Below are 21807 nucleotides of genomic sequence, written 5' to 3'. Positions count from 1 at the left end.
TTGAAGCATTTTGGTAGTTCTGATCACAGCTCCCAGCTGCAGTGGTGAAGGCTTTGTGTTAGGCCAGAAGAGTAAAAACCACACTGTGGCAGATTCCCGGGAGTGACCCGCATCAGGTCCATGAGAATGGCAGGTCTAGGGGGAAGAATCCATATTTCCATGGAAGCAATCCTCTACTGTAGATGCCCTCATCTTCTTCATGGCCCCATTCCTGCACCCATATGATGTACAATTTCTCTAGCAAGAAACTTCCAGCAGTTTCCAGCACCACAGAACATACTTGTTGCATGAGGTTCCCTTGGATGTCCCCTCCTGCCAAGCTGCCATCTGCTGCAGCCATCAGGGTGGAGGGAAGCCAGCCTCCCCAGCAGTCACCAGGCAGCCTGTGTTGATTTGCTGCATGAGGGCTGTGTGTGCCACTGCTCTGGGTGAGGGAGCTGGAGGGAGTGAAACACGTAACCTGCCACTGAGACTTCAGCAGCTCTTCCTGCCAAATCCCAGTAGGATTGTTGTCAAATAAGTTTGTTTCAGAAAGGAGTGCCTCAAACCCATTTTTGATGCAAGTTTGCTCCTCTGTTCTTTCCTGCTAAGTCTTGTCAGAAATTATGCTGATGTTGTACTTCTAAAAATGTTCAGGGACAGTATATAAAGAAAATATCTGCTCTTTTTATATTTATTGTCCTAGCTTTGTTTTCAGAAAGATCTAACTATTCTCACAACATTTCCCCTCATTCTTGCATTTACATGGAAACACTTTGTGAGCAACTTTAGACCAAACAGTTCAAGTGTTATAAAAAGTCAAATAACAAATAAACTTTAATTATGGTCTTTAATACTTGTTGCCTGTCTAAAAAGATTCATGTGGCTTTCTCTACTTAAATTATTCAAACAAAACTGTCCTTGGACTAATAAACAAGGACACAAAATCAGGAAAAAATAATAATCTTTGTTTTTTAAGGAATGAATTTTTTTAGAGTTTTGATATACTATATATTACAGGTGAGTAAAATAACTTTATTTCTGTGCTGTTTTCTTGCCCATTTTAACTGCATCTGGGCTTTGTGTGTTTCTGTAAGGCTCGGGCTGGGCGCACCACCATCGTGATTGCTCACAGGCTGTCTACCATCAGGACTGCTGACACTATTGCTGGATTTGAAAAAGGTGTCGTGGTTGAACAAGGGACACACAGTGAACTGATGCTGCAGAAAGGAGTCTACTATTCCCTTGTAATGCAGCAGGTAAGGGTAAATTTATTTACTTACTTTCCCCGTTTCACAAAGTTGTCAAATGGTTGGTGGAGCAATTTTCTCTTTAGTTCCTGCATGTTGTCCAGCTGGCAGCTGCTCAGATATTCTAGTCTGGGCACAGACACAGGCTTGGAACTCTTGGGGGTTTTACCCATAAGTGTTTCATATTTGTGCAATCCAATATGTCAAAAACATAAGTGAGTTTAAGGCACAGACTGCATAATTATGGCATAACTACAGAGGTGTTAGATTCCAGGTGGATTCCATAGACTGTTTTAAAGGAAAGAGGAGGGAGAAATAAGAATCAAATAGTCTACTGCTCTGCAATTGCAGACTAAAGTATATGTGGCCTATGGACAATTGTAGTTACACAATTGAAAGAACAGTATTCATGAGAAAAAAACCCTACATTTCTTTCTTTCTACTCAAAATGCCTGTAACTGTATATCCTGAATTCTCACTAGGGTTGTAGCAGTGATGTTCAAGATGATGGCACGTCAGAAGATAGTGAAGGCATGGGAGCTGAGGAATATGAGGAAAATATAAATCCTGTGGAAAAGCTGACTCTTCAAGATCATTTTGAAACATCTGTGATACCAGGGAGAGGCAGCATTCGAAGAAGATCCAGCAGATATAAGAGCAAGAGGAGTTCATCTAAAAATCCCTTTGGAAAAAAGAAGAATAAAAAGGAGGTGGAGGTTGGTATTAGAACTTCAGTTTAGAATTTTAATTAAAAGATGTAAGTATAAACAAAAAGCACATAACTTGGATTACTTCTAGATAACTGGTTTTCATGCAACCTTTACTCTGGTGCTATTGCAGTTGGTACACTCCAGACCGAGTATGTGAGGACAATTTGTCTTAACAAAGATCTTAATTTTAACACTACTGAGTTAATGTGGAACTGGAAAAAAAAATGCTATTGATTTGTCACATTGCTTTGTACAATTTAAAGGTATTATTTCAGTGGTACAGATGTTTTAATTCTATCTAATTAAAAGTAGTTACGAGATTTCATTTGCAGAATTCTTTACTCCCTGGTACTTACTGTTGCAAATACTGCTGGATAATATAGTCCCTGGAGTATGTGTACCCAAATTGAAGGTGCTTTGGAGTGTCATACTACATTTATGTCAAGCACCAAAAAAAAAAAAAAAACCAAAAAAAAAAACAACAAAAAAAAACAAACAAACAAAAAAATTTAAACCCCTGATATTTTGAAGACCATTGCCATTAAAAGAACTATCTCTCTCTCTATTTTAGGATATGTTTCAGTTTTGCAGGGTTTTTATATGTCATATATATCAATAAAAGTCACATAGGAAGTTTGGTGTTAAGAAAAATGTTTTTGTTTCATCAAAGTTGAAGAAAACTTGCTCATAGTATCAAAAAGCACAGATTTCTAGTGCATTCTGAATCAGACTTGGAATGAGCAGCTCAACAGAAACTTGATTTTGTTTTCTATTTTTCATGAATCATACTGGAAGAGTGGTTTGGTATATTAAGGTTGCTTGAGTTTTTGTTTTATTTTGGGTTTTTTTGCCTGATTTCAAGACCTTTGAAGTGAAGAACTAAAATATAAATTCCAAAGTAAAACCATTAATTTTTCTAAATCTGTGGAAGTTAAGATCTCATCTGTAATAAATAATATTTAAAATAATTATGAAATCCTTAGTATAATTTTATCTATAGATTTTCCTCCTCTCTAAAATACGTCTTCCAGCTAATGAATATTTCAAATAGCAAGAACAAGCTGGACCCATTCCCATTATCATATAAAAAGTCATGTAACTTCAAATGATACTTTTTGGCTGTAAATTAATACTGCTTAAGACCTTAGAGGAAGTAGTGGATGTTTATGCTCAAGAATATAATATTCATCACATTCAGAAAAAATGAAGAAGTCACACATCCAGCAGTTGTAATTATTTCAGAAAAAATGAGTCCACTTTTATAGTGTAGGTTTAGCCACCCTCATCCAGTGTCTAAAACACAGGAAAAAATAACCAGAAAGAAAGAGCAACTTGCTTATAATCCTGATTGATACTTTGTCTCATTTCTGGTGTTTTCATTATTTGCTTTTTCAGAAATATCCCTTTGGAGACACAAGCACTTAAAGAAAGTGGTAAAGCAAGACAGAACATTTTTTGTGTCTTCAAAGCTCAAACAGGCTAACTGACTCTAACATATGCCTCGTTCCTGGTTTTGGTAATGATTCATTGGATATAGTTTGCCAAAGAGAAAAATTACCTCTCAATCCAATTGTTCTGTTGCCAGCCCACTGGCATTTAGCTGAACTTCTGTCCCTTGAACTGTGAGACTTTCAGTTCTCTATAATGATTGAAATGTTAGTTGCCATTTGTGGTGATCAGTCCTATCTGACTTTCAGTGAACTGTCCTGGCCCTTCTCCCCTCATGACTTAGCCTTTTGTTAAGTGTTTTGCCTCCAAATTTTTACAGTGCAGTAGATGTTCTAGGGCGTGAAACAGCAAAGCAGCAAATCTCCAGCACATTTGCTTGATCTGAGTGCACAGAGAGCTTTCAGCACTTTACCAAGAGAGTTCACTGCTCAAAGCCTAATGAACACCCACTGTCTGGGGAATTTTATGTTCTGCAACTTTCCAAGGAAAACTTACAATTTTTCTTGTAGGAAGAAAAACTCCCCTCTGTGTCTTACTTAAAAATCCTGGCTCTGAACAAACCTGAGTGGTTCTACGTCCTGCTGGGAGTGATTGCTGCTGCTGTCATAGGTGCAGTCCATCCTGCGTTTGCTGTTATATTTGGAAAAATCATTGGGGTAAGGGCTTTTTTGTTTTTCTTCCTTTTTTTTCTTTTTTTGGCAGAGTGATTGTTTTGTTTGTGGGTTTTGTTTCTTTGGGGGGCTTTGTGGGGGGGTTAGTGTTTTTTTGGTTTTTTTAAGTTTTGGGGGTTTTTTGCAACTGGAAATTCCAGTCCTGAGCTTTCCTCATGTTCAGCCACTCAGTTCTTTCCATGGAAATTTCTGAGTGGCATTAACTTCTATAAATACATCCACTGAAAAATGTTGAAGGGGCTCTCTAGAAGCAGAGGATGATGGAACTGCATCTGACTAGCAGAGCAAAGGAGGAACATTGGTGGATCTGGGAGAACAAATTAGTGCCATGTAGGTTAAATGGAAAGATGGACTGTTTACTGGGTCCTCAACAGAAAGTTGACTGCAGACTGATTTTAGGATCCAGGATACTTGCTAAAAGAAATTAAAGTAGACAAGCTTCTTGAGGTGAAGGCTGGCTTCTGTAATGGATGCCTGTCTATGTACTCATTTTTGTGGGTTTTTTTTTTTTTTTTTTCTTTTCATAGGCTTTTCAAGAAAGAGATCCAGTAAAAAGGAGTAAAAACACTGTGGTGCTTTCTTTAATATTTCTTTTACTTGGAGTGATTATCTTAGCAGCATACATAATCCAAGTAAGTGTCACTATACTGAAATCTTAGAAGCTCTGAACTCTCCAGGAGGCTGCAGGTACAACTCATATCAACACAATCTGAGAAGTAAAACACCAATCAGAGCTTAGAAAAATATGCACAAGTGCCAACATTTTCTTGAGATACGTAGGTTTAATGTTAATGTTTACCTAAAGACATATGTCTATATTTGCACTTGGTTTAAATAATCCACTGAAAGCAATGTTAATTCAGTGTGATTTAAATAAAAGTCGAGGGTCTGGCCTTAAAAAGTCAAAGTTAATACTTATATTTCTCACTGACTTGTCTATAGGCTCTTGCCAAAGTATAAAGCAGACTCACTCTTTCCATTGCACATGGTGGTTTCCTACCATCAAGTAAATTCCATCATTTGCTGTCCTCTTATGAGTGCTTTAAAGCTTGCAGGAAACACTTAGTGCTCACTGTTGTCCATGTCATAAAAATCCATCAGTATGACTGCTGTGAGTGAGTCTCTGGTCGCAGTCAGGGTGTAGGGAGGAAAATCACTAGACAGGTTGATTTATCTTGTAGTGCCACTGTCTGTGTGTACACGGTTGACCAGAAGGGTTTAGTCTCTCTTTGCTTGGGTGGTTGTGATACAAGTATGTAATACATAGAGACCTTGTTTGCTATGTTGTCTCCTTTCTGTGAGAAAATCAAGTTTCAAATTCAGGAATGTGAATGATGCTTTTCCCGGGACACATTATTCACAGGGGATTGTAGGTGTGATGGCTTTAGTTGTGCTTCTTGGTGTGACTGCTTTTTTTTTGCAGATTCATAAACAGAGTTACAGCATCAGATGAGAAAATGTGGCTCTTTTTCCTCCCCCAGGGATTCATGTTTGGGAAGTCTGGGGAATCCCTAACGATGAGACTGCGCTCTTTGTCCTTCAGAGCATTACTTCAGCAGGTAGGAATTAGGCAGTTAGGCTATCGAGGCAGCAATGGGTGTGGATAAGAACCTGTGTGTTTGCAGAAACATCTGGAAGGGACAAGAAGACAGTAAGTTGGTGATTGGAAGAAAAAGGACCCTACCATAGCCTTTGCAAATAAAAAAGCTTCCTTTCCTTTCTGTAGGCACAAATCCTTGTGGGTCCCTTCCATCTCAGGATATTCTATGATTCTATAGCTGATGGGATAGCTAGTTTGTAAGGGAATAGCTAACCTCTTCAGGACCAAGGAATGGCTAAGTGAATTGGGGTTACAATAAAAGTTTCTATATAGGCATGTTCAGGAAAACATCACAGCCAAGAGCACTTTGATTATGCACAATTAGATGTCCACAAAAGTTTTTTGTCAATAAATGTTTTTTAAGATTTTTCCTTTCATTTACTTGGAAATGCTGAGTATACAGAGAGAATATTCAGTTAGCCATCCTGTTTTGAATTTCCATGTAACTCTTAGAAACATAAAGCAATATCTTTTCTTGCAGGAGATTGGGTGGTATGATGACCAGAAAAATGCTGTTGGTGTTCTGCTAACTCGTCTTGCTACAGACGCTTCCCAAGTTAAAGGCGTATGTTGATTCTTTTATGTGTATTTTTTAAATGTCTTTTTCCTTATATTAATTGCAATTGGCAAGAAACTCCAAGATTATTTCAGAAAATGAAATAGTAAATCTATCCCACAGACTGGCAGATGCATTTATATATCATGCTACAGACACGTTGGAAATGGTTTCCCATTTGATAATTTACAACAACCATCAAAAATCCACCAGATGTTCATTTACTTTTCATATACCTCCCTGTAAATCTTTAAGCTAAATATGTAATAATGGTAAACCTTTCACCATGCAAAGTGAAATCTGCATATATGCTTGGACCACAGTCACTGGACCCTATGTTTTTATACCCTGTTATGGGTGTCACCCGAATGCCTCAAAGAATGCCTCTGCATTTGCAGAGGATGCAAACCCTTACTGACCTCAGTGAATAGAATTTTTCTTCCCATTGCTACAAAAAGTGCTTCACAAACAGTAAGAAATAGACCTGCATAGTTAAAAAGCACCATGGAGAACAATGGGGAAGGAAGGGAACTACTCAAGAAGCTGGTATGGGAGAAGTGACCACTGGACACCAGCGAGAGAATATGGCAAATTCTGCACAGTTACTTTGACTGCTCACCTCATCAGCAGAACCTGACAATCTGCCAAATGTCTCTGTTTCTTCCTGTCTTTTTGTGGGGAAAAAAAATTACTGCACGATTTGTGGGGAAAAGTTTACTAGTGTCTTATTTTTTTCCCCTTCATATTTGTACATTACAATCCTTTAATCCCTACATTTTCCTATAGGTTTTTTGTTCCTCTCCAGCCCTCCTTCATTGTGGATTTGCATAAATAACGGGATAAAATAGTCTTTGAGAAAATTTAGTCATCTTCATCTTTTAAAGTTTGTTTGCTTCAGTGGCAATGAAGATTATCACCTGTCAGGGCAGGAAAAAGGAGGTGTGCACACAGTTCCCTAACTCAAAAAAACAGCTAAGGGCATGAATGGGTCTCCAGAGCTATTCACCAGATGTCAGTAAGGCAATGCCATGCCTCATGCTGCACTGGTAGAAGTTTCCAAATTCATCTTTATGTGCAACCCCTAGAACACATGGCAACAATTCACCTTGACATTGGTTAAATTATTAATATTTTAAATTAATTGAACAAGAAAAGTCTTTTCCAGGGCAGGAAAGCCTTTGGCAAAAGAAAGAATATTTTCTTCCCACCCAAGAGTTTTTGTTTTTACCATCACGCCAAGCTCTGGAAGATGAATAATATTTCCAGAGGGCTATTTGCAGAATTTCTTTCTGCAGATCAGAGCCCACCCAGATGCTGGACGCTAATCAACTCTCATTTTAAAAAGTTTTTGATGAAAAGGTTATACAGACTGGGAGGAGGTGAGAATTCTTCAGTTGGAGTTAATCTCTCCTACTCGTTATCCCACTGAGATAAAGCATTTCTGCAGGGTGGCCAAATTCAGATTTCTTTTCTCTAAGAACACAACCTCAAGTGCAGCAATGTAAGAAGCTGAGGATATATATTTTCCATCACTGTTAGTGTCGAGGGTCTCAGTGGATGGCTGTTGTTAGAACCAAGCCCCTCTTGCCTAATGCTGGACATCTAACTTTCAACTCACCCTACTGTCACAGTGATCACAATTTTCTCTACCTTGGGTAGTGTGTGAAGTCCCAGATACATTTCATTAAACTGCTACATCCAGCTCTCTAGACTACATTAACACCTCTTGGAGGCCTGAATGCTGGCAGGTGTGAGGAATCTCCAGGAATGGTTACAGAAGTTGGTGCATAGTGTCCACACACGTGATTGCCCATGGTTTCATTCTCCAGCCAAACCTTTGGCCTTCACTACGGCACTTTGAAGTGATAATTTAAGCAACAAAGAGAAGACTCTAATGACATGTATTTGGGGGGTTTCTGGGGTTTTCTTAGGCTACTGGAAGCCGACTTGCACTGATGACTATGACTGTCTTTACCCTTGTGACCGCCATCATTATTGCATTTGTATATGGCTGGCAGCTAACTTTGCTTATCCTGGCCTGCATTCCTTTTATTGTTGGTGCAAATGCTGTGAATGCCAGCTCTATGTCTGGTCATGCTGCAGAAGATCAAAAAGCTCTGGAAGAGGCTGGAAGAGTAAGTTCTTCAATTTTAACTACAGAGTTCTGGCGTGAGATCATTTTTAGGGGCAACATTGTAGTTATATTATAGCTGACTCAATTATCCAAGATAAATGAAGGGAATGTTTATATCTCTTCAAGAAAAGCAAAACACAGATAACACAAACCATCTGCAAATTAGAATATAAAAATGCATTTGAAAGCCTCCATAGTGGATTTCTGGGCAGTGGCAGCTGCAGCAGGAGCAACCCCAGCACTGGTGCACCTTGTGCCTAGGGTAAGCAGCGTGGCTCTGCACTGCTCTGCTGCAGCCAGAAGTGTTGCAACATCGATACCTTTTTATTCTGTCATAAAGGTGAGCCATTAATGTGCTCAGGAGTTTCAGGGTACTGCCTTCATTCACCTGATAATGCTCTTCCAGGAGACAGAAGTAGTCCATGCAAAAGAGCAAACTGCGTCCAGATTACTAATGTTTGTCTAGATGTTATTAAATTGGGTTTAATTCATTAGGGCCACAATCGTGTTAGGAAAGACACTGCTGATGAATAATTTCATTGCTCAGGACTTTCCTTCATCTTGATTCCTACTTTTAAGCTAGCACATTCTGATATAAATAATAAATGCTAGAGCAGAAATCAAGTGTTCAGAAGGTATCTTGCAGATTGCAGTTGTAAGAGATTATCTCTTATTTTTTTTATCTCTTTGTTTAGATTTCGACAGAATCAGTTGAAAACATAAGAACTGTAGCTTCACTGACCAAGGAAGAAGCATTTTATGAAAGATATGTTGCTAGTTTGAATCATACATATAGGTGGGTTATTTTCTTTATAGTACACTTTAGTCTTTCAGAATTACTGTAAATACTTTTCTTGGAACTTAAACAGTACCCAAAAGAATGGGAAGAATATTAATAGCTCTTCATACAGCTTTGAAACTTGTATAGTCTCTATATTTTAATATCTATTCTTAAGTGCAGAGTGAAAAAAAACATTTGCAGGATTTGTCTTTTATTATGCAAACATTTTATAAACTGCGTTCTCTGCATATGTGTTACAGAATATTGTGTTTGCCTACAATATAGAATATATGTTTATGTCAGTGTATTGCACTGACACTACTTAACTGAGGAACTGACAATTCCACCACAGCCATTTTAACATAAACCAGTTTTATTCCCCTTGTGTGATTTTGAAACCTTGGAAAGAACTTCACACGTTTCCCTTGTTTGATCCACTGCATTCCCACTTTTTCTCCTGACTTTTCTCCACTGAAATGCATTTGAATCACCACAGCTGCCAGATTTTTCTAGCTCCATTTTGTTTAAATAAAATAGTCCAAAATCTAGATTGCTTCTAATGTAAAAGAAGAAATTTTAAACTGTGTATTGCACAATCTGTCCTCAGCCAAAACTGTGTTAGAATTCAATGTCTGGTGAACTGCTGAGAGTCCATATTTGCACAGGATGCTTGCTTGGACTGTCACAGGCCTGATTTACAGCTCAGACTAGAAAGGAGATATTTCCTCTTCCTCAGAGAGCATCCTAAACAATGAGGACAGAGAGTTCACCAGATTCTTATTCAGTGTGTGTTCAATTAGCTATACAAAATGAAAACTTTCCAGAGGGATAGATTGAGAAATAGAGTCTGAATTCTTGTAGGGAGACCTGCAATGCATCCCTGCCCCACTCAGATGGCATGAGCTGGTAGAAGCCTGCAGGCAGCTCTTAGGCCAGGCTGGAGCCTGCTTGTTTTCTTAATAAAATGGATCATATGGGGTAGTTACTAACTTATTTCATTTTAACTAACTTCTCTAGTGACCTGCCCTGCTATAAAAGCAAAGGAAGGGAATTCAATTTAACATAACTGAGGAGCAAGGATTTCATTGCTTTCTGTCCTAAGAGCAATTCTGTGTCATGAAGCATCGGGCTCTTAGGGTCTGGCTAGGAGTGTTTGTCAGGGTGTGTGTTGTGGGCTAATTTGTTGTGGCATTGGAGGTGAGCTGGATTGCTTGAAAATTTTATTCCAGAAGTCTGGCTATCCCCCAGCCAGTGTCAGTTGTTTCTCCTTTACATGTAATTTATGGAAAGTCTCTTCTTTTATCAGAAAATCTCTGAAAAAAGCCCCTTTCTATGGATTTACCTATGGAATATCTCAGTCTTCAGAGTACTTTATTAATGCAGCAGTCTTCAGATTTGGAGCATGGCTCATTGCTAATTGTCTGACCAACTTTGAAAATGTATTTATGTGAGTATACTTTATAAAATGTAAAAAAATCAAAACCAGTACACTGTGTAGTGATTTCAGGGCATGCAAATTATTTTATCAAATTACAGAGGTAATGGGGCATGGGAATCGAGGTATTCAGTCTGGATGGGAGTGTTCTTTGGGCATAAGGGCTGTTTTGGGGAAAGGTGCATATTTGGGCAATGAGGCAGCAACAGTGAGCAGCAAGCTCAGCACACATACTCTAGAGAAGCCTTTGCCCTTTGATGTGCCTTCCAGGCAGAGGGTGTTAAAAAGAGAAGTGATATGATACCATGGTTCAGCTGTAAAGTAACTATGGGAACAAGCTGACCTTCCTAATACTGGATGACATCTTGGAGTGTGAGGAGCTCCAGAAATATCATCACCTAAAGATGCTAAAAAATTTTATTCTGAAGGTATGTTTTACACAGTTTGAAAAGGATGCATTGTTCCACCTGGAATGAGTCACGCTTTGTCCTTTGCTTTTCAGAGTCTTCTCTTCTGTCATGTTTGCAGCTATGAATGTTGGTCAGTCTGCTTCCATGGCACCAGACTATGGCAAAGCTCGAACGTCAGCCCAAAGAATCCTTCAGCTTTTGGACAGAAAACCTCTAATCGACAGTTACAGTGAACAAGGTGAAAAATTGGTAAGGATTGGTAGTATTTTGCATGGGGTCTTGGGGATCTGATCTGTTGAGATCTCTGTTTGAGATCTGCTTCTTTGGGCTTTTGAGTTTCGGGTATATTTTTTTGGAAGGAGTGTTCTTTTTTCACACAAAAAAATGTTGTAACCAACTAAATTAGTAATTATCCATTATCAGCAGTTGTATTCACAGGTGCCTATTTCTTAGGGTGTCACAAAAAGAAGCTGAATTAGGATGATCTAATTGCAACCTGAAGGGAGCCTACAAGAATGACAGAGAGGGACTTGTTACAAGAGCATGTAGTGATGGGACAAGGGGGAATCACTTCAACTGAGAGTAGACTAAGATGAGATATTAGGAAAAAAATATATTCTTTACTGTGAGGGTGGAACGGGTTGCCCAGAGAAGCTGTGGATATCCCATCCCTGGAGGTGTTCAAGGCCAGATTGGATGGATCTCTGAGCCACCTGGTCTAGTAAATAGTGTCCCTGCCCATGGCAGAGGGGTTGGAACTAGGTATTCTTTAAGGTCCCATCAGATCCAAACCATTTTACACTTCTGTCAACAGACAGACACTATATAAATACTGGTACTGACTTATTTAGGGACCGTGTTATTTCTGGGTTTCAGACAAAAGTGTATGGCCTTTAAGGTGATTTTTCTCTGAATGATTAAAAAAATACTTTTCATTCTACTGACTCAAAATGAAGTGTCTGCAGGAAAACACTGATAATGTCAGTTCCAATAAAAGTGTTTCTGTCTTTCTAAGGATTTACAGGAGAAACAAAATACTAATGCATTTTTCTAATTATTTTGTAAATAAGAGAAATTAGTTCCTTTACAGACAGATACTTTGCCAAATGCCATCCTATTCCATCTATGGAAACTTTTACAATTAAAAATGTGCTCTTGTGAAGTCAAAACAGGCTTAGTAATAATTTAGTTTGCTCTAAAGTTGGGGGAGGAAAAACAATAAAAAGTAAAAACCAAAAAAGACCCCAAAATTTTCCAAAGAGCCTTGCTTCTAAACCAAAATTGTCATTAAGGAGACTGACCTCAGCACATATCAAATTTCTGCATGTAATTCTTTCAATTTACAGGTTCTGGAAGGATTACAGTGGTACATCCAGGTTCATCTAAATTTAAAATTAACTTCCCATGTACATTTAGATAGTAGCTCCTATTCAGGAAGCCATAATCCAATTTTCTATAACCTCAAGCTTATATACAGGATTTTCAGCCTTTAAAATTGTGAACATGTTTGCATATTTTCTTGAGCTAGGGTTCTCTGGCACAGACATTGAAAGTCTTGGCAGAAGGTCTCCAATAAAAGAAAACTTAAGTGAAAATATTTTTTAGTATAGACTGGACTTAACTGCCAGTGATGCTTGTGACTTAGGAAAGCAAAGCATTGAGTCCATCAAATTAGGTTATTACCTGCTGTGAGAGCATAGTATTAGTGGTGCTGCTGGCAAGTACAGGGGGCTGGCTCATACCCCAAAGAACAGGACAAGCAATAGCCTTGGCATGTGCCCCCTTTCTTCCACTTGTGCTTAAATATCAGCCTGGCTATGGAGGGCTGATGAACAACTATCACTGTTTTTTAAAACACAGCTTGTCCGTTGTGCCCGTGAATAACCTACTGAAGAATTTAGCTCTGCTTTCTTGATCTCTGTTTCTGATCTTTTGTTACATTTGTTCAAATTGTGCTACCTTCAGAGTAAGATTGTAAAAGTAAATGATAGTTTACATCACAAGTAGAAGTGCCTCAATTCAATGTATTAGAAATGAAAAATCTGGATATTGCCTATTTTTGTTAAGAGGGTGGTTGGGCACTGGCACAGCTCCCCAGGGAAGTGGTGACTGCACCAAGCCTGACAGAGTTCAGTAAGTGTTTGGACAATGCTCTCAGGCACATGGTGTGACTCTTGGCATGGCCTGTGCAGGGCCAGGAGCTGGACTCTGATCCCGGGGAGTCCCTTCCACCTCAGCTTATTCTGGGCTTCTGTGCTGCAGTGTATTTGAACAGCTTAGATCACAGTGTGCCCCAGCCAAACCGTCCTTAGTTATTCTTATCAGAACTCTCAGGAATTCGTCAAGGTTACTGAGACAGAAACAGTGCTAAATTAAGAAAGAAGAAGCTGAGAAACACGAATACCAAGACTACAAGAACTAGATAAAGGCGGCCCAAGATGCACTATGATGCCAATCATATATCCTGAAAAATGCATGCTGAGGGCGTGGACAAGATAGAAGCATCAATCAAATAATCACACATGATAGTGTGAACAGTAGTCTTAGAATGTATAAAGGTAGCTTAGTGTAAAGAATAAATGGCTTCTGCTCAATCATATTGGTTGGTAGTCCAGAGGTCCTGAGCTCCCGCACTTCTGTGATACTATTTTCAAAGATGAAGAGAAAAATAGACACAAGAGATGCAGAAAACTTCTCCAGAAGGATGTAGTGACTTACAGATCATCCTATAACTAGTGATACTATGCTCAGTCCAATATGTCATTTAAAAGAATTTCAAAAACACTTTTGAAAGCACCTTCCCAAACTTTCTTGGATCTCTCACTTTAATAACCCAGTCTTAACAAGTGTTGTTAGAGTTGAGGCTAATAAATGTTAATATGAGCATGTGAACTTTCTACTGCTTTTCAGAACCATTTTGAAGGCAACATTGAATTCAGAAACATCCATTTTGTATATCCAACAAGGCCAGAAGTTCAGGTTTTGCAAGGACTCAGTGTGAAGGTTAACAAAGGTCAGACTTTGGCATTAGTAGGAAGCAGCGGCTGTGGCAAAAGCACATCTATTCAGCTCTTGGAGAGATTTTATGACCCTGTGGAAGGACAAGTGGTAAGAATAGACTTGTGTGGCTATTAATAGTAATTAAATCTACAGAACTTTTTATGTGCCAAGGTTTCAGAGGCTTTTGGCAAGCCTGGCAGTCCCTCTGTTGAGATGCCTTTTTTTAGAGGTGTGAGTTACTGAGGCTGTGCCTACAGTGGATCTGCAGACAATCCCAAAACCCTTATCATTGCTTGCCCTGTGCATTTGCCCATATGTACCAGCAGTGGCATCCATGCTGGCACAGTGTGCTTCCTCAGGTCACAGATCTTGCCTGGGAAAAGAATGACTTTGTCCCACTGCATTTCCTCCACAAGGCTCCTCACACCCTGGTCAGACAGGGGCAAAACACTAATGTATCTTGCTTGTCAATGTGTAAGTTTTCTTGCTGATGTGAATTAACACATTTGGGACACATACATGCTTCATATAACACAAATGTCATCTCACATAGATGTTATTGTGTCACCATTAGGAGGTCCCAATGGGCTTTTCATGCAACCCCTGTTAATGCATATAAAAAGTTGAAAGAAACCTCCTTTGGAGGTTGTAAGATCAAAAGGCCTACAGCTGAGAATATTTATTGTTATGTTCAGCTTCTTAAGGGCCAGGCTTCCCATGAGCGTCCTATGCTCCTTGTGGTCAGTAGGGCTGGAAGCACCACAAGAACAACCTGTTACCTCCATGTTGTTTCTGCTTGCTAGCAAATGGAAGCAAAACAACACAAAATAAAAACTAATGCAGGAAAATATTTCACCTATTCTGCTGGTTCTTTTCCACTTAGCATGCAAATTTTACTTGATTACATCTGGTAAAATAACACATAATGGGCTTTCTCTTACACTTCATGTTTCCTATTTACAGCAGATATGTGTGGATGAGCTCAGTAGCCAGCTTGGTATCATGTTTCTGTTGCTTTTTCTAGCTAGCAGATGGATTTGATACCAAATCTCTTCATTTACAATGGCTGAGGTCCAGGCTGGGCCTGGTGTCACAGGAGCCCATTTTGTTTGACTGCAGCATTGCTGAAAATATCCAATATGGAGACAACAGTAGGGTGGTTAGCCAGGAGGAAATTGAAGCAGCAGCTAAAGCAGCAAATATTCATGCCTTCATTGAAAAACTGCCAGAGGTAAGAGACAGTGATGTTCTCTTCACAGTGAGATCATATATTTGGAATGATATAAAGATATCAAGGTAGTGCTCACTTGCATAGATCAAATTAAAAATAAACACTTTTGTTTCCCCTAACATAATAGTCTTTATGTTTTAAAATGTCTGTGTGTTTCAAGCTTAAAATCCCTTTTAGTTTGTTAAAAAAAAACCCCAATGTTTCTATTACTACAGTGGTAGACAACCCAGAATATTTGGGGGTGAGGGGGGAGAGGGAAGTGGGGAGAGGGAAATGAGAGGATATTCTATGTGTAAGTAAGTGATCATAATAATTTTTTAATAATTTTTTCCTTTGACAGCAGAAACTCTTCAAGTTACTCTGATAAAGACATTTTATTTTTCTAAAAAAAATTAGTAAAACAAAGTATTCTATTTCTAATTGAATATACACAGGAAATGTTTCTTAATAAATACAAAGGGGCATTTGACCTTCATGCCTGAAAATAATTTGGTTCTAAAAAGGAAAAATGCTTTCATATCTTGTTTTCACTGTAGTTCTGGGTACCTGAAACTGAGGTAATAATGCTGAAAAATATTTCCTTTTCATTACTACTAATAATGTTTGAGATTCTTAATTCACCAGCAATGCAGCATCAAATTCTTTGTGTACATGTCAGTAAATATTAAATTGTTAGTTAATCTTATGATCATAAGAGCATAAGCATATGATCCCCATATGCTCTGGGGATGCCTCACTGCTGGTACCACTCAAGACCTATTCCAGCCTTTGAAGGACTAAATTTTCAGACTGGTATGAATCTGTGTGGCTCTACGTATAACTGCTTGTACTAGAGATGTTTATAAAATCGTAGCTTTCTTAAAACCACTTGCACTATTCTTTCTTTCAAGATGAAAATGCTTAACTGAATAAATTTTACTTCTCTAATCATGCTTCTCTAAGAGTATTCACTGGTGATCTTCTTTATTTTTTATCCAGAAATATAATACCCGTGTGGGTGAGAAAGGAACTCAACTTTCTGGAGGTCAAAAACAAAGAATAGCAATTGCCCGTGCTCTGGTTCGTAATCCTGCTGTTCTGCTTCTGGATGAAGCTACCTCTGCTCTTGATACAGAAAGTGAAAAGGTAAATAATGATTATTATGTGACATACTTATGGCTAAGTACATGGCTAGTTGCTTTCTGTAGAATAAAATTAAAGCAAACATGCTACAAATGCTCAATTGTGAAACAAGTCGGGTATATCACAGTAGCTTTTCCACCTGACAGGTTTGAATTGAACTATACTAGAAAGCTGTTTATATTTACTGAATAAAAAGCAGAAAAAACCTGAAACTTGAAGTATAAAACTCCACATTGATCTGCTACTCCTCAGTTTTCTTCCTATCAGATGTATTTGGTGGTAAATACTGAATTTGTGTTCTGACCCAAGCTGGATGCCCAAGAACCCATTTCTCCATGTCTCGAATTTGTTTGATCAGACTCCCTGATCTCAGTGAAAAATCCTGTTCAGTAAAAGTCTCTTGTCTGCACTGACTCACATATCTGTGGGGGAACATGCATTCAGGTGATAAGAGAGTGAGAAATCAAGTGCAGTTCCTAGGACCAGAGAAGCCTTTCCAGGTGCTAACAGCGCTGTCATGTTACCTGTGTGCAGATTGTCCAGAGAGCTCTGGATAACGCGCGGCGAGGCCGGACCTGCATCGTCATTGCCCACCGCCTGTCCACCGTGCAGACCGCCGACATCATCGTGGTGATCCAGAACGGCAGGGTGGTCGAGCAGGGAACCCACAGCCAGCTGCTGGCAAAGGAAGGACACTACTATGCCCTTGTAAACGCACAAGTCTCTAATTAGTACTACGTGCTGAGTTTTGGGGGCTTTTTCTTTTGTTGTTTGTTTGTTTTTTTATGGGAAGATGTGAAAAGCTCTACAGAGGATTACTGTTGATTGTGTCTGTGCTGACCAAGCAGGAACTGTGTTGCAGCCTGGTTGCTGTGTCCAGTGCAGCCCTTGGCCCACACATCCATGAGGATGAGCAGTGCCTGCCCGTTGATGGGTCACAGAAGGTGCACAGAGGAGTCCTAGGGACTGAATGTGTTGAGGAGTTTGGTGTGTCACTGCTGGGAGGTGTCAGACCTGCTGTAGCCTCACCCACAGCTCAGGTGGGCACCCTGCTCTCCCTGTCCCCCCAAACCCTGGCCCACAGCAGCTGCCATAGAACAAGATGATAACAGAGGATGACAGCAGTTAAGCATCACAGATAAACAACAAGCTGGTGTTTGTGGATGCTCTTTGAGTTTCTTCATCAGCCAGATGAAGTCATAATGTTTTCTTTAGTTAAAGATGATTATAAATGCTTACTGAAAACTGAGGTTCCTCCCCAAAAGAGTTTGCATTAAAAAGTTGATGCATGGGTTTGGTTTTCTCCAACCCATGTTGATGCATGGGTTTGATTTTTTCCCCTACTTTTTGCCACATTTCTCATATTACTGTGCTTCACCAATTTCTTGGACATTCAACAGTCTATTTCAGATTATAATTATAATAGTTACAACCTTTCCATATCAAGATAAACTGTATAAAAGATACCATTGCTTTATTTAGTATTTTTCAAATGCTGACCTAACAGTTTATGCATTCTTTGTATCCATCAAGATAAATTCAAAAGTTTTGTGGGAGCTAGGATGACATTATTGGAGTGGACTCCTGTCAGCCATGTAAAAAGCTTTTCTCTAAAATAAAGAGAAAAGGAAAAGTTGTTTTCAATATAAGTTCCTTTCTTTTTAATAGGCATAGTACTTATGGTCACAGTTTAGTAGTGACCTGATAGTGTTAGGTTAGCATTTGGACTTGATAATTTAAAGGGTCTTTGCCATTCTAAATAACTCTATTATTCTATGACTAATTTCAAAGATTTTTTGAAGAGCTGGCAAAGCTTGTTTAAACATGTGCTTTAATAATTCGTTATTCCTCTGATACATTCCTCAGGGTGCTGCAATACATCCTTTAACTGTTGAAGAGTATGTACTGTGTAGTCAGAGTGACTCAGCAGCTGGGATTTTTTGGCTGGTTAAACCCAATTGCAGCATTTTAATTTTCCAAGGCTTTGCACATGGCTTTGAGTTAGGATTTATAGCCTGGAGCAACCTGCAGTACTTTATAATTTCCAGATTGTAGCAGACAAACTTACGGTAATCACCATCTCCTTTGCTTATTTCAATTATTTTCCAGCATCAGGATCTGCAAGGGAAATAAAACACACAAAACAAAATCTGATCTCACTTTTGCCAAAATAAATACTGTTGCTTTCCCTCACAGTTTTTCTCAGAGACTGTTCTATGAGGAATTTTTACTCATTCAGACACCCCTCTTATGTGATCTCTTCATTTTCTTGTGATAGGCACATACTATGGAACTGCTGCCCTTATTCCCAACTATCTCATGTGGGCTCCAATTAATTCCCTTTTCCCTGTTTTGTTTCTGCACTGGAGTTAAAATTACAAGCACTAGATTTTGATTCCCAGTTTTGAAAATAAAAAAAGAAAAGTAACATCAGAGTGTACTGTACCTACCACTTCTCTTAGCAGTGGGTAATTTTTGCCCAGATCCCTTTCCCATGACCAGCCTCCATTTTTTTGGAGCCTTTCCACTGATGGAGGCTGGAAACTACTCCCCACTCTGAGGATCTTCCCAGGCCTCAACCTCTGTGTGTAACAGCCAGATCCTCAGGGATCTGAGGATGCTGCATCAATGGGCAAGGTGCTGAGGAGGTGTAAACTGCCTTGATAGTTCTCTTGTTCTGCTTGGGGGTCACCATGAGCAGAGAACACCCTTGGTGCCACACTGGGGAACCTCCTCCCTGGAGCAGGACCAGTCCAGACACCTCAGGCCCTCAGCACTGCTGTGCCTGCCTACTAGCACACAGATTGGGCTGCATGGCTTTACTGACTCCATGAGGTATAGAGAGATACATATGTTCAGCTTGTAGGCACTGCTAGTAAACTCTGTGCTCTGATACTTTATTTCAGACCATCCAAGTCACCTTCCTGGCTGGGTATGCCCATAGAGCTTGCAGACTGGCTATGTTCCGATTAAAAATTAAATTAAGAGAGAAATGTATGTCAAAAGCACTTTTTTCAGCACCAAGCCCTGTATGATATAGAGATGAAAAAAACCAACCCTGATAGAGGATTTGTTGGCTCCACCAAGTAAACAATCAATTTTTCCTTCAAAATGCCTTTTGAATGTCTTCTCTGAAGTCTTCACTCTCTTCTCTGGGAAATCATATCTTAAATAATTCCATAGGAGACTTAGCTCAGACACTTGCTTAATGCCATCACTGATCTAAGTGCTCCTCTTCTAGTCATGAATGAGGCCTTTAGTGTTCCTTGACAAGGGTAGGCCAATGTGTTCCCTTCACCCCTATCGTTGCAGGAATCATTTTAGGGATGGGGTCCCCAGTGACACCTGCCATGACTCACCATATTGTGGGCATATTTGGAGAACTCCAGCACTTGTGCAGGGTTAGGGTAGACTTTTAACTCTGACACCTGGGATATAAAGCAACACAGAACAAACATTTCAGAAAAAAAAATGTAATTATAAACATGTCCTGGTTCTGGCCAGGACTGGGTTAGTTTTTGCAGTAGTGAGGGGGTCTGGCCCCTTTTGAGTTGAGTAGGTGTGGTTTTGTTATAGCAATGCTCCAGTTTGGCCCCCATTTAGGCTCACACGCTGCCTGCAACCACTGGCACTCTGCCCAGGGAACTCGACTTTTCCAAGGAGAAACAAACAGCTTACTTGGAGACCGACAAGAAAGCTGGAGAGGGACTTTTCACAGGGATGTGCAGTGGTAGGCCAAGGTAGGTAGGTGATGGCTTTAAACTGAGAGTAGATTAAGAGCAGTTATTAGGAAGAAATTCTTTACTAGGGGGATGGTAAGCATTAACATGGGCTGCCCAGAGAAGAATGGATGCCCCATCCATGGAAGCATTCAAGGCCAAGGTGGATGGGGCTGTGAACAAAGTGGTCTGTGTAAGGTGGCCCTGACTATGGTGGGAGGCTGGGACTAGATGATCTTCCATGTCTCTTCCAATCCAAACCAACCTGTGATTCCATGGAAAGCAGAAAAAAATCATACAGCTCATCTAGAGATGTGATTGTGTCTTGCTGAAGCAGGAAATACAGTGGCAGCTCTTCCAAGGTATTTCCAAACTGGATTTGGATAATATTGGAGGAATGTGGTCTGGCAGTCACTGGAACTATATCCAAACTGCATATAAACTGGACAAAGCAGTGGATGAAAGCCTGTACTTCATCTCTTTCTGTGTATCCCTGCTGTCATATGTAGACAAACCAGACTTCTGTAAAACACATCTTTTCCATGTCTGAGACACTGAAGTGTTTCTAAGATCACCAACAGAGTAAAGAAGAGAAACAGCTAGGCAACAAGGTCACAAGTAGCATTTGTATAGTTTCTTCTTACAAAAGGCACTTGAAGGGCTTATTTTGTTTAGTCCTGATCCTTAGATACTTGTAAATGACTGGTAGTTTTAGATGCAAAGGTAGAAGAATCCAGTTGCCTTGCTATAATTTATCCCCTTCCAGCTGCCTTATGTATGAGTTTCACCACCCTGACATTTTCACGGGTTGTGGCTCTCCCTGACTGTTCTCTTCCAGTTGCCTGGACTGCTTTTCCTCCTCAAGCACCTTGTCTGACACACACAACAGATGCTGCACCATGTGATCTGGTGCAAAACACAGACGTGAGAGAAGTGACAGAAACAACAGCAACGGTAAAGGATGACTTTCTAAAATTAACAATAATTTCTCAGCAGAAAACTGATCACTACATTCAGTAAGTTAATAATTTCCAATCTTTCCATTTGGAAATAATAATTTGTTTTGCTGTTAGGGAAGCTCACACATCTGCTGGAGTTATCCCCAGCTTACTCAGTGACATCAGTATCACAAGCTCCAAAGCAAACTTGCTAAACCTTCCTGTAATTCTCCTGAAGAGGCCAGTCTTCACTGAATGCTTTCACAGAAAGATGTTTTAAAGTCATGTTAGCTCAACAAATAAATTTTGTGGCCTTGTTTAAGTTGACCAATATACTTTTTATTGCACTGCTCTTTCCATAGGACTAACATTCTCATTTCTTTCTAATCCTTACGAACAGAATGTATTTTTACTGCCCTGTCTCTCCTATGTGGTCCAAAGCAAAACCACCTTGCAATCACTCCTGGAATAGTCCCTTTTGTTATGGTGCTTGAGGTTTGAAATAATTACTGTATGGATATGGCTGGTTTTTTGGAAATAATTGTTCAAGTCCACCCCAACAAGAAAAGGATCTCCTCAGTATTTGATCCACTGCAAGCAGCACTCATGGAGAATGCCCATTATTCTACCAAGAGGGTAACAAGGGGAAGAGGCACTGCTGTGGGCACTTAACCACTTAACTGCAGACATTCGGGTCTGAAGAGGTCAATCAGATTGCCTTTGAAGTGCTCTAGGACATGACTCTTCTGTTTCCAGATGTCTGCCTGAACAGATAGTGAACAACATCAGGGAAGTGCCTATTTCTTACCATAAATTGAAATG

At 39.6% G+C, this 21807-nt stretch overlaps 1 protein-coding gene across 2 annotated transcripts in view; it reads left to right on the top strand.

Moving 5' to 3' along the window:
- ABCB5 (ATP binding cassette subfamily B member 5) overlaps positions 1–19766 on the top strand; it is a 36180-nt gene extending 16414 nt beyond the window's left edge. For both annotated transcript variants that reach the window (XM_063410998.1, XM_063410989.1), the window contains exons 16-29: positions 1077–1238; positions 1712–1945; positions 3898–4044; positions 4587–4691; positions 5541–5618; positions 6141–6224; positions 8147–8350; positions 9045–9145; positions 10437–10577; positions 11068–11224; positions 13886–14083; positions 15000–15206; positions 16185–16331; positions 16863–19766. In XM_063410998.1, the coding sequence (XP_063267068.1) occupies positions 1077–1238; positions 1712–1945; positions 3898–4044; positions 4587–4691; positions 5541–5618; positions 6141–6224; positions 8147–8350; positions 9045–9145; positions 10437–10577; positions 11068–11224; positions 13886–14083; positions 15000–15206; positions 16185–16331; positions 16863–17060 (2163 nt within the window). In that variant the 3' untranslated portion in view covers positions 17061–19766. The remainder of the gene's footprint in view (positions 1–1076; positions 1239–1711; positions 1946–3897; positions 4045–4586; positions 4692–5540; positions 5619–6140; positions 6225–8146; positions 8351–9044; positions 9146–10436; positions 10578–11067; positions 11225–13885; positions 14084–14999; positions 15207–16184; positions 16332–16862) is intronic.
- Positions 19767–21807: the final 2041 nt, after the last annotated feature.

This window comes from Prinia subflava, chromosome 1 (assembly GCF_021018805.1).
Source record: "Prinia subflava isolate CZ2003 ecotype Zambia chromosome 1, Cam_Psub_1.2, whole genome shotgun sequence".
NCBI lineage: Eukaryota > Metazoa > Chordata > Aves > Passeriformes > Cisticolidae > Prinia > Prinia subflava.
The sequence above is the reverse complement of the archived record's forward strand: the minus strand, read 5'-3'. Positions and strand labels throughout refer to the sequence as shown.